A 12,335-nucleotide genomic window follows, 5' to 3' on the forward strand; every position below is an offset into this window, starting at 1 on the left:
ATCATTCATTGTCTCCATGACAACCAGTGTTTAACATTTACCTTGTATGTATATACACATAAATACATCAGGATTAATTACAGCTTCATCTGAGAGGATCATCTTCATCACCACCATCTTCATCATCCTTATCATCATCATCACCATCATCACCATTATCATCATCACCATCATCATCATCATCATCACCATCATCATCATCATCATCATCATCATCATCATCATCATCATCATCATCATCATCATCATCATCATCATCATCATCATCATCATCTTCATCATCGTCAGCCTGTCTGTGTGTTTTCTTTGTTTTCAGTCTCTGGTCTGTTCAGCCCTGCGATGATGAGGTGTGGCCAGACGGCGGCGCTGTGGCCCCGTGGTGGGGATCCGGCGTGCAGGACGTCAGCTGACGAGTCTCAGTTCATCTGAACATGGAGGTTCTGAGGTATCACAGAGGGGGGGGGGCTTCACTCTGCTTTCTTTATAAAGATCTGAAGAAGAGAAGAAACACAGCTGATCCTCTTTATATACAGTCACTGATCCTCTTTATATACAGTCACTGATCATCTTTATATACAGTCACTGATCCTCTTTATATACAGTCACTGATCCTCTTTATATACAGTCACTGATCGTCTTTATATACAGTCACTGATCCTCTTTATATACAGTCACTGATCATCTTTATATACAGTCACTGATCCTCTTTATATACAGTCACTGATCCTCTTTATATACAGTCACTGATCCTTTATATACAGTCACTGATCCTCTTTATATACAGTCACTGATCATCTTTATATACAGTCACTGATCCTCTTTATATACAGTCACTGATCTCTTTATATACAGTCACTGATCCTCTTTATATACAGTCACTGATGGTCTTTATATACAGTCACTGATCCTCTTTATATACAGTCACTGATCATCTTTATATACAGTCACTGATCATCTTTATATACAGTCACTGATCCTCTTTTATACAGTCACTGATGGTCTTTATATACAGTCACTGATCATCTTTATATACAGTCACTGATCATCTTTATATACAGTCACTGATCCTCTTTATATACAGTCACTGATCATCTTTATATACAGTCACTGATCCTCTTTATATACAGTCACTGATCATCTTTATATACAGTCACTGATGGTCTTTATATACAGTCACTGATGGTCTTTATATACAGTCACTGATCATCTTTATATACAGTCACTGATCATCTTTATATACAGTCACTGATCATCTGTATATACAGTCACTGATCCTCTTTATATACAGTCACTGATCATCTTTATACAGTCACTGATCCTCTTTATATACAGTCACTGATCCTCTTTATATACAGTCACTGATCCTCTTTATATACAGTCACTGATGGTCTTTATATACAGTCACTGATCATCTTTATATACAGTCACTGATGGTCTTTATATACAGTCACTGATCATCTGTTATATACAGTCACTGATCCTCTTTATATACAGTCACTGATCCTCTTTATATACAGTCACTGATCCTCTTTATATACAGTCATTGATCATCTGTATATACAGTCACTGATCCTCTTTATATACAGTCACTGATCCTCTTTATATACAGTCACTGATCCTCTTTATATACAGTCACTGATCCTCTTTATATACAGTCACTGATCCTCTTTATATACAGTCACTGATCATCTGTATATACAGTCACTGATCCTCTTTATATACAGTCACTGATCATCTTTATATACAGTCACTGATCATCTGTATATACAGTCACTGATCATCTTTATATACAGTCACTGATCCTCTTTATATACAGTCACTGATCGTCTTTATATACAGTCACTGATCCTCTTTATATACAGTCACTGATCCTCTTTATATACAGTCACTGATCCTCTTTATATACAGTCACTGATGGTCTTTATATACAGTCACTGATCATCTTTATATACAGTCACTGATGGTCTTTATATACAGTCACTGATCATCTTTATATACAGTCACTGATCCTCTTTATATACAGTCACTGATCCTCTTTATATACAGTCACTGATCATCTTTATATACAGTCACTGATCATCTTTATATACAGTCACTGATCGTCTTTATATACAGTCACTGATCATCTGTATATACAGTCACTGATGGTCTTTATATACAGTCACTGATCATCTGTATATACAGTCACTGATGGTCTTTATATACAGTCACTGATCATCTGTATATACAGTCACTGATCGTCTTTATATACAGTCACTGATCATCTTTATATACAGTCACTGATCCTCTTTATATACAGTCACTGATCGTCTTTATATACAGTCACTGATCCTCTTTATATACAGTCACTGATCATCTTTATATACAGTCACTGATCCTCTTTATATACAGTCACTGATCATCTTTATATACAGTCACTGATGGTCTTTATATACAGTCACTGATGGTCTTTATATACAGTCACTGATCATCTTTATATACAGTCACTGATCGTCTTTATATACAGTCACTGATGGTCTTTATATACAGTCACTGATCATCTTTATATACAGTCACTGATGGTCTTTATATACAGTCACTGATGTCTTTATATACAGTCACTGATCATCTTTATATACAGTCACTGATCATCTTTATATACAGTCACTGATCATCTTTATATACAGTCACTGATCGTCTTTATATACAGTCACTGATGGTCTTTATATACAGTCACTGATCATCTTTATATACAGTCACTGATCATCTTTATATACAGTCACTGATGGTCTTTATATACAGTCACTGATCGTCTTTATATACAGTCACTGATCATCTTTATATACAGTCACTGATGGTCTTTATATACAGTCACTGATCATCTTTATATACAGTCACTGATCGTCTTTATATACAGTCACTGATGGTCTTTATATACAGTCACTGATCCTCTTTATATACAGTCACTGATGGTCTTTATATACAGTCACTGATCATCTTTATATACAGTCACTGATCATCTTTATATACAATTGTGGATAAATAAATATCACCTTGATATTTTCTGAGTAATCTACGACTACAGGAACTATTGGAACCATCAGCACCATGTTAGTTCTCTGGACACTTATTTCTCCTCAAACCTCGACAACCTCCTCTGGTGTTTGAAGAACCTCAGTAATGTCCTGAGCTCATCTGAGCTGGAGCTTCACAGACCTGAGAACTTCAGAACTTCTGACCTGACAACCCCTTCAGGGACGCTCAGAACTTTCCTGACACCTGAAACCTTGTGTTGGGTCTAAACATGTTCTGACCTCGCTGAGGATCACCCAGACCGGAGAGTCCGTCAACACAGAGAGACGCATGGCCTCCAGGGGCCCGAACGTGGGGTCCACCTCCCCCTCTGCAATCCCATTCTGGAACGTTCCTGGAACACATGAAGATCAACAGATCAATGAAGCTGATGGAATCTCATGTTACGTTTACGAGATGTTTTCTGGAGCTGAGGAGCTGGAAGTTACCGTCTTTTCTTCTTTCTGTAAAAACAACATCAGAGATTGAAGATGAAGCTAAAGGACGAAACTCAAGATTTAAATATTCAGTTAAAATGTGTAGTTTTCACAGACTTGATCGCCCCCTGGTGGCTGGCTGCAGGTATGTTTATTATAATTAATTTGATTGAACTGTAATAAGACTTATTATTTATGTTATTTGTGTATATTTCATTATCACAGTGGAACCTGAACACGATGTTGTCATTTCTCTGTGATATCCTAAAAATCAAATCCTCACAAACCTTCAGCCTCTCACATTTATTTTTCTTAATCATTTATTCATTTTGAGTAATTAGGGATTTAGATGTTTTTCTTCTGCAGATTTACAGGGTTGTAAAAGGTTCCATTACATTTATCCAGACTCCATTAACTGAGCCCTGTGGTTGTGTGATGCTTTTGTGTTACTGTTGTGTTTGTCTCCATCAGACGTGCTGTGGTGTTCAGTCAATGTCGGCATCTGGTGCGACAATAATGCCTCAGTGGGATTATTGTTGTGTCTGTGATGCTTTCAGGTACGAGTGTGTGCGTAATCCCAACAAAGAGCAGTGTGTGTGTGTGTGTCTGTGTGTGTTAAGGTTGAACACGGGGTATTATCTGGTATTATCTGTTATTATTGTGGGCATTATGGTTCTTATTCAATATCCAGCAACACATACGACTGATTGAGATTTTTCTCAGAGACGAGATCACACAGACAGATGAGCACGGAAATAAATAACTAAAGAAAACAGAAGAAGACTGTTTCTTTTTATTTCAAGTGTTATTTCCATTTTATCTCCAGATGATTATCAAAGGTCAAAGGTCAACGAAACATCATGACGTCACTACAAAGACAGAAGATGATGTCGTGTAGTAACGTACATAAGGAGATTGGGAGGTTTGAACTTTCTCTTCTAATTAACTTCGCAAAACTTTTATATCCACAAAAAGCTATAAAACAAACTGGAGGAAAGAAACAACATCAGGTCTCATTTAAAACACAACCTGTAAAAAAGTACCATAATGATCATTGTCAGAGATGAATTTCCTGATTCTAACCCTGGACTTTTCAAAGCTTCTGCATAAACGTTAACGAGGAGTTTGTTGTATTTGATGTTGAATTAAAGACTTTTACAGGATAAAGTAAAGTGGTTCTTTCTGTCCTCTGACGTCCTTCCTCACATGTTTACTCCTGAATCCCTCGGTCGATTGTGTCTTAACTAGCATTTTATTGTGTGCGGGGTTTCTCTGCAGGTGCAGGACGTCTGAAGGCAGCGAGCAGAAATTAAGTGAAGGACAGAAACTGCATCGATCTACAGACTCATCTGAAAAATTGATGAGAGGATAAAAGAGCTGCTGGTAATTTATGAAGTCAGGTCAGAGTCGGCCTGAACCTGCTCTGCTCTCGTCTCTTCAAAGGATCCAGAACATCATGAAAGGATGTTTCAGTTTGTTTGGTTTCAGAGAAACAAGGAGCAACAGAGAAGATGTTCAGGAAGAAGAGAAACCAAAACAAGGGGAAGTCAGACAAAGTGTTGACAGAGGAGAGTTTGGTTGATTCACAATGGTTGTGTTTGAAAGTTAAATACGGCGTCTTCTACGTGTATAGATCCTCTTTCTCATCCTGACAAATGTGTATATGCTTGTGTGTGTGTGTGTGTGTGTGTGTGTGTGTCTTCATGTGTGTGTGTGTGTGTTATACTGTATAAAGCACACTTCTAAGTAACAAAGTGAAATCTGTTCATCAACATCCACTGTTTCTTTCAAATGATTAAATTACTCCTGTAGAAAAACAAGAATTATACTTTCTACTACATGTTTAATTTCTGTATTAAATATATACTGATCATTAGTTTAATCTGATCATTAAAACCACCAGCAGCCTGAAGCTGTGTCTCACCTATTCTGATAAATCCGTCTTCTGTCCGGTGATACTTTGGCGTTTTCTCCCTCCCGTCTGTCAAGGCCTCTTTGTCTGCCTGAATATTCTGGAAAACACACACACACCACACACACACACACACACACACACACACACACACACACACACACACACACACAAATCAGCTCTTTTATTTTTCAAGTTTGAATAATCTCAGGATTCTTTCACACCTTGTTTGTTTCACCTTCAGTCTTTGAGTTCAGTCTGAACCTAAATTTCAGGTGTAGTACTCTGGAGTACTGCAGTACTGTAGTACTTTGGAGTACTATGGAGAACTGTAGTACTGTAGTACTGTGGAGTACTGCAGTACTGTAGGACTGTAGTACAGTGGAGTACTGTGGAGTACTGCAGTACTGTGCAGTACTCTACCAGGTAGTGATGGTAGTGATACCATCTTGATGTTACCATGGCAACTGAATGAAGCTTCATTCATTTTCTCCATTCAAACAGAAAGACTACTACCCCCAGCTGGGATTGGTGACTGACTCTGGTTCAGTAAAAGTGAAGTGGAGTTACGTCCACCGATGTGTTGAAGACTTTGTCTCCTGGATGTTCGATGTTTGCGCTTCGAAAGAAAAACCTGGAGGAGAAAGACGAATGAACGTCACAGTGACAATGGCATTAAAAATATTCAGAGCAGCATCATCACCGGTCAAACTGTCTGATCATGTGACGTCCGATTTGACCTTGTGACCCGCTGGACTGGACGGAGTTAGCCCCCTACTGGTAAGACCCTGGTATGTACAGTCACACCTCACTTCCTGTTCCCGTCATGGTACGAACCTCTCTATGCGGACAGGTGTGAAGAATCGTATCCGTATGAAATCGCCCGCAACAGGTGTGAAGGCCCAGAAGAAGTCCTCCCCCAGGTAGGCCTTCTCCAGGGTGAAGTGCTGGTAGGTCTTCAGGCTGGTCGTCACCTCTGCCAGTGGGTTGGCGTGACCCTTGTGCAGGGTCTGTTTCCCGAAGTCCTTATCCTGGAAAAAACAAGTTTCAGTCTTTCAAACCTGGTTTCTGATGAAAAGAAGTGGAGGCAGAAAGATTTGTGTTTGATTCTGTGTCAACAGAAAACACTGTTCAAGTTAGAGATGACTCCTGATTGGTCAAGAGTCTGTAGCAGCTTGACCTCGATACGTCGTCTTCTCATCTTCTTCACTTATCTTTTCTTTTAAGTAACATCAAAACATGTACGAGCAGAATCTGTTTGAAGATTTCGTTGGATATTGTTTCATTTGTATTGTTCGTGCCACTCAGGAAGACATGCTGCCTGCTGCAATGACAATAAAGGCGTTGAGGTCATTCTTTTCGATTCGTTTCTATTCTAAATGAAATTGAAGCATTAAATTAAAGTACTTATTATGTCGATCAGAAACGTGTTATTATATTTATCACAGTATTTTTTTAACGTTTCTCTCACATTAGCACAAATCTCTCGACTCCACAGAAGAATAAATCCACTTCCTCTCTGGTTCAGTTTAATTTAGATTTTTAAAAAGGTTTAAAACTTTCACTAAACTGCTATGAACTTTTAGCCTGGAGGGTATTCGTTGTGTTTAGCCTCCATCTACGCCTCATGAGGTTTAATCTGCACATGGAGGAGCTGCTGGTCCGGGATGACGGATCGATATCTGATTGATTGGACCAGACTGCAGCTGCAGAGCCGCTCTGAACACAGGAATCTGAGGCACGAGGCCTCTGAGCTGCAGGCAGGAGGCGGAGCTGCCGCCGCTGTGAGGTGCTGCAGTTTGTGTCTGAACCCTCGACTGCAGAGGCTTCCATCTTCATCTCTTCACCGACCTCAGCTGAACCTCGTCCTGCTTCAAACTCACTGAACTCTCCCACTGACTCTGCTGCCACTGAACGCCTCACACCCAGTCACACATTCGTATGTGGAGAGAGAGAGTTACTCTGACTGACGTCCACAAGAACAAATGTTAAATGTATTATTAGAAATGTCATCGACTGCAAACTGGTGGATATTGAACAGTGGTGGAAACTACAGCCTAATGTGGAGTTTAGGAGCCGAGACTAAAATACGGGAGTAAAACATTTTCGAAACCAACATCAGCTGATGAAGACGTCAACTTGGAAACACGAGGAGGTTCCAGATCTTCTGGTGCTGAGGGCCGACGCCGGTGTGGATGAGCTGTAAACAACACTGATCTTTCCACAGCAGAGTTTATAGTCATGTCCGGCCTCCTGCTGCTCTACAGGCTCCGCCCCTGCTGCTCTACAGGCTCCGCCCCTCGCCTGGATGTTCCCACATGTTCCTGTTTGAACGAGTCGGACCCGACAACCTGCTGCTTCACAAACACTGACTACACAACACATCTGTTCAGATATCACTTCCTCACCTAAAATTAAAATGTCTTCATCTTAAAACTTGATTATTTAAATGATGTGGACATGCTCTTTGTCCCCATAAGACTTCACGTCCCTGTAATGTGTGAATAGATGTAGGTCCCCACAACGTGAGTAACACATGGCCCACACACCTTGAGCTTCTGTATTTTCCCAGCCAGAGACGAGTGCGTGCCGACGTGTTGGAAGAGCGACGGCTTGAAGCGGATCCTCAGGTTCGCTTTCTGTCGGTCGCAGTGTTTCTGAAGAGACACACGTTTGATTATTAATGACAAATATAATTACATCTTTGAATCAAAGCACACGTCTGAATCACTGGGTCCCTGTTGCTTTAAGGCTCGTTATCACCATGGTAACACGTACAGACACTGCAGCTCATCACATCCACCAACAGGGGGAGCAACTGAGCTAATCTGAGTTTTGTGATGGGATTAATGACACAGACAAACAACCAATAAAACAGAGATGGATGGATTATAAAAAACTATGTCCATAAAAAACCTATATAACAAAGATGGTATAAAAACATAAAACATATCGGATTGTATATAAATCAAATGTATTCTAGACAAAGTCCAGTATATATATTGTGTTGCAGGAGGTGACTCACCGCGTCCTTCTCTGGGTTGCACACTTTGACCCACATGATGTGGTCCAGCAGCCAGTCGATGGGCTTGTCTTTGTAGAACATGAGCATGAACTCGACGATGAGCGACAGGTCCAACGACTTGAACATCTTTCCTGTCACAGAACGAGAGTTCAGTTCAGCTTCTGCCTCAAACTCTTGGACCTCACTGAGATTCACATGAAGACCACAGAGTCAATAAAGTGCTCAAAGCACTTAAAAAGAAGCACGTTAATTAGTGAAAGGCTGCTGGTTCAAATCCCAGAGCAGCTGAGGAACTGTCTCGGTGAGAGGACGACAGTCCTGGAAGAAGTGGTCCTGAGGGGGAAGAAAGGTTTAGAAAGTTTATTCTGAAAGTTTTATTACATTTTCTTGAGTAACAGTTTTAGAGAAGTCGAGGTTTTATAATATTTAGTTTAATTTGTAGAATATTTAGTTTTTTTTCTGTGAATCCGTTCTGAGCGACTGCTGATGAAGAATATAAAACCAAGCCTGATTGGTTTGGACGTTTCAGCCTCTCGGGGGTCGGATGTTCGACGGGCCGACAGAACCCCCTCCAGATGTAAACGAGGCCGGACTGAACTAAACTTAGCCTCTGCCTAAATGTGAACTGTTGAAATTCAGAGCAGCCCCTGGAGCTCTGTCCTCCGTCTGATTTAATTCAGTGACTCAGCTTCGCTCTGATGAATTGATTAAAGCAGCAGCTACTCGCCGACGACCGCAGGGTCAGAGAGGACTCACGAGGTCAAAAACGAGGACCTGAGGGAAGACAGGGAGGAGGAGGAGGAGGGAGGAGACGAAAACTGAAAAAACAAATCAGCATCAGAACCGGGACTCTGCTGCTGCCGGGAGAACGAGCGGCTTCACGCTGCCAAAATGTTTCAGCTGAATATTGCCAAGCTTCTTTTCCACAGGTCAGAAACCAGCGAACACCCAAAGTGTCTGAAGGAGAAGAATCACCGGTCGTTCCTTCCTGCAGCAGGAAGTAAAACCAGCTCGTCTCCCAGTACAACTACACACATTAACTGGACTTCTGCACTTTAACCCAGGTTCACTTTTAAACTGTGCAATCTTCTCTTCTGTCTGTGAAACTCACCGGCTCATGTGCATGTGTTCACACTGTACATATTCTGTTTACACTGTATATATTAGTTTATACTTCATTTATATTTGTCTTATATCTCGTTACATTAGAATTACTTCATGCTACTTACTATTACTGATCTGATCTGATCTGATCTGATCTGATCTGATCTGATCTGATCTCATCTTAATGGTAATTAGACACATGTGCTCATTACAAGTGAAGAAACTGGTTGTTTGTCTCGTTGTTGTTGTTGTTTCTGGTTCATCACACAAAGTGACAGTGAACATGTGTGAAGTCAAAACTGTGACGTTCGTTTACATGAACACACAGATACACAGAAACCACAGCTTTTAAAAACTGCACTTGGTCCAAATACCAGAAGGTGAAGCGAACATCTTGGGTCAAAGTTCATCAAAGTTGAACTCCACACAGGAAGTAAATGTTTTATTCGCCTCGCTCACACATTCAGGTATTCGTGACTCAAGCTGCACTGAAGTTAGTTTTACTTTGGATATTCACTGTGATCTGGAGTGTGTTGAATATCCAACGTGAAACTAACTGAGTTCCTCAGGAGGAGTCGGAGGTTCTCGTTGATTGGTTTTTAGGATTCAGACTCTTCATGTGTGTGGAACTCGAGTCTTTACGAGAAGGGAAGTGAAACCGGAGGAGAGAAGACGGACGTATAACCATGTTAAGACAGACAGGCTGTCTCCACGGTGACGAGATGGAGTGTGAGAGATGTGAGACTTCGATCCTGTGAGTGACGGACAATTAGATTAGGAGACACCGAGAGTGAGACTCCACTTTATTGGTGTAAATACTGTGTTTAGTTTAAAATCCTGGGACTTTGCTCTTTAAAACCAATTTAAAGACTTTAATCAAAGTTTGACGCTTCAGTTGAGTCTGAGAAATAAAATAAATCAGCCTGGTTCAGTCTGCGATCAGTGAGTCTGTCCCTGAAGGCTCCGCTGGCATTATAACACACATAATGACATAATGGATTGTTTTCTCCACTGCTGCTAGTTTCATCAATAATTCACATTTAAAATGTTTAATTGCTTTTAACGGAGGAAGCGGCGCCTCGAGGCAGAGACGAGTCAGAGACGAGTCAGCGCTCCGACGACTCAGTTTTCACAAACAGCTTCTGATTCTAACTGGAAACACTCAAAGACAGAAGTTCAGTCAGAGCCGAGTGAATCTAACGGATCCGACGGAGCGTTCATTTATTTTTAACTTTATTTTATTAAAGACTTGAATCACATGACTCACATCACTCAAATAATATTCTCTATTCCACATTCAACACCTGCAACATCCAATAAACATTTATGATTATAAAGTATTTGGACAGTTTTATATTCATAGAAACTAGATAAAAGACACAATTCTCTGTTTTAAATTGAATTGTTTTAAACTGTGAGAGTTAGTCTCTAAACTAACATGTACGAGGCAACAGCTGATTCCTTATTTGTGTGATTCACAGTTTTAGGCACAGAAATATTTCACGTGGAAACTCTATTATAAACTCATACGTGTTGTGTAACAGTAGTTTAGTGCTTTGACTGTATTTCTATATGAAGCAGGTCGACAACACACTTGTGTTTTCTTGTTGTTAAATGAAACTAAATAAACGTCGACAGCATCATCTGCGGCTCAGAGGTTGAAATGTGTGTGTGTGTGCTGCGTGTTGTCAGTGTGAGTCTTTGGAAGCTGCTGTTAGATTTGAAAGATGCTGTGTTTGTTGTTGAGCTCAGCGGCGTGACGCCACGTTTCAGCCTCTGGAGGGACCACGAGGTGCGTTCGATTCTCCTGCCCGCCGCCTCAGAGATCACAAGCCGAGCACGAAGGGACCTGTTTGTGTGTGTGTGTGTGTGTGTGTGTGTGTGTGTGTGTGTGTGTGAGGTTCGAGCTGTAAGTTAAAAAGTTAGAAGAATAAGAGGATTCTCCATGATAGCTTACACACAACATCTATGATCCTCACACGCACACGCAGGACAAATCTTTATTATCTGTCCAATACCTCACAAATGTTTGCAACACTTCCTGTGCCCGTTTTCAAAATAAAAGCACTCCTGTGGTGGTCTGTGATCTGAGTCAAACTGAAAAGACGCCTCAGTCTGTTGCTGTCAGGACTCATGAGTCTGAGACCCAAAGGAGCTCAGGTAACTTCTCTTTGATAGATCACAGTCTGCAGGTCAGACGGGTGAGGCTACATCCCGACAGACACAAACCCTAAAAGGAGGAGAGAAGTCACTGATTGGTCCTGACAGAACAATTAGAAACCAGATGAGATGCAGGTGGAAGCTTCAATGAATCTGCTGGACTGGAATGATTCAGCCTCAGGCGGAGACTGCAGCTCCTCACGACTTATCACATGGTCGAACACGGACGCCTCTGATTGGCTGAGCGACCGCTAACCATTGTTTCTCTGAAAACACCAAGTTCTAAAAAGTATTGTAAAAATGTGACTGGATAAAAGTCACTTTTCTGAGAACAACGACATTCACAAAGAGGATATGACGCCACCAGCAGGCGACCAAGTGAAACGCAGCGTTTCGGTCATTAATGATCCATGTGGAGGACAAACAGAAACACACTAGTGGAGCTGGTGACTCACCGATGAAGCCGAGCTGAGAAAACTCCAGGATCATCCACTCCTCCGACGGCTGCTGCAACGCAAAGTTCTTCATGGTGGTGAAGTAGTTGGGACGAGCGACTATGTCGTCCTCTAGCTGAGAGAGAGAGAGAGAGAGAGAGAGAGACAGACAGAGAGAGAGACAGAGAGAGAGACAGAGAGACAGAGAGAGA

At 41.1% G+C, this 12,335-nt stretch overlaps 1 protein-coding gene across 2 annotated transcripts in view; it reads right to left on the reverse strand.

The window, feature by feature from the left end:
• Window positions 1-195: 195 nt before the first annotated feature.
• LOC118112591 (alpha-1,3-mannosyl-glycoprotein 4-beta-N-acetylglucosaminyltransferase B) overlaps window positions 196-12,335 on the reverse strand; it is a 95,533-nt gene continuing 83,393 nt past the window's right edge. The window contains exons 3-10 of one of the 2 annotated variants that reach the window (XM_047340667.1): window positions 12,145-12,259; window positions 8,426-8,556; window positions 7,950-8,057; window positions 6,238-6,431; window positions 5,963-6,034; window positions 5,413-5,507; window positions 3,294-3,406; window positions 196-491 (exon numbers count right to left, since the gene is read on the reverse strand). In XM_047340667.1, coding sequence (XP_047196623.1) covers window positions 468-491; window positions 3,294-3,406; window positions 5,413-5,507; window positions 5,963-6,034; window positions 6,238-6,431; window positions 7,950-8,057; window positions 8,426-8,556; window positions 12,145-12,259 — 852 coding nt within the window. In that variant the 3' untranslated portion in view covers window positions 196-467. Of the gene's footprint in view, window positions 492-3,293; window positions 3,407-5,412; window positions 5,508-5,962; window positions 6,035-6,237; window positions 6,432-7,949; window positions 8,058-8,425; window positions 8,557-12,144; window positions 12,260-12,335 lie in introns of those variants that run through there. The other variant, XM_047340665.1, reaches the window with a different exon arrangement.

The sequence above is a fragment of the Hippoglossus stenolepis genome, chromosome 7, assembly GCF_022539355.2.
Source record: "Hippoglossus stenolepis isolate QCI-W04-F060 chromosome 7, HSTE1.2, whole genome shotgun sequence".
Classification (NCBI taxonomy): Eukaryota; Metazoa; Chordata; class Actinopteri; order Pleuronectiformes; family Pleuronectidae; genus Hippoglossus; species Hippoglossus stenolepis.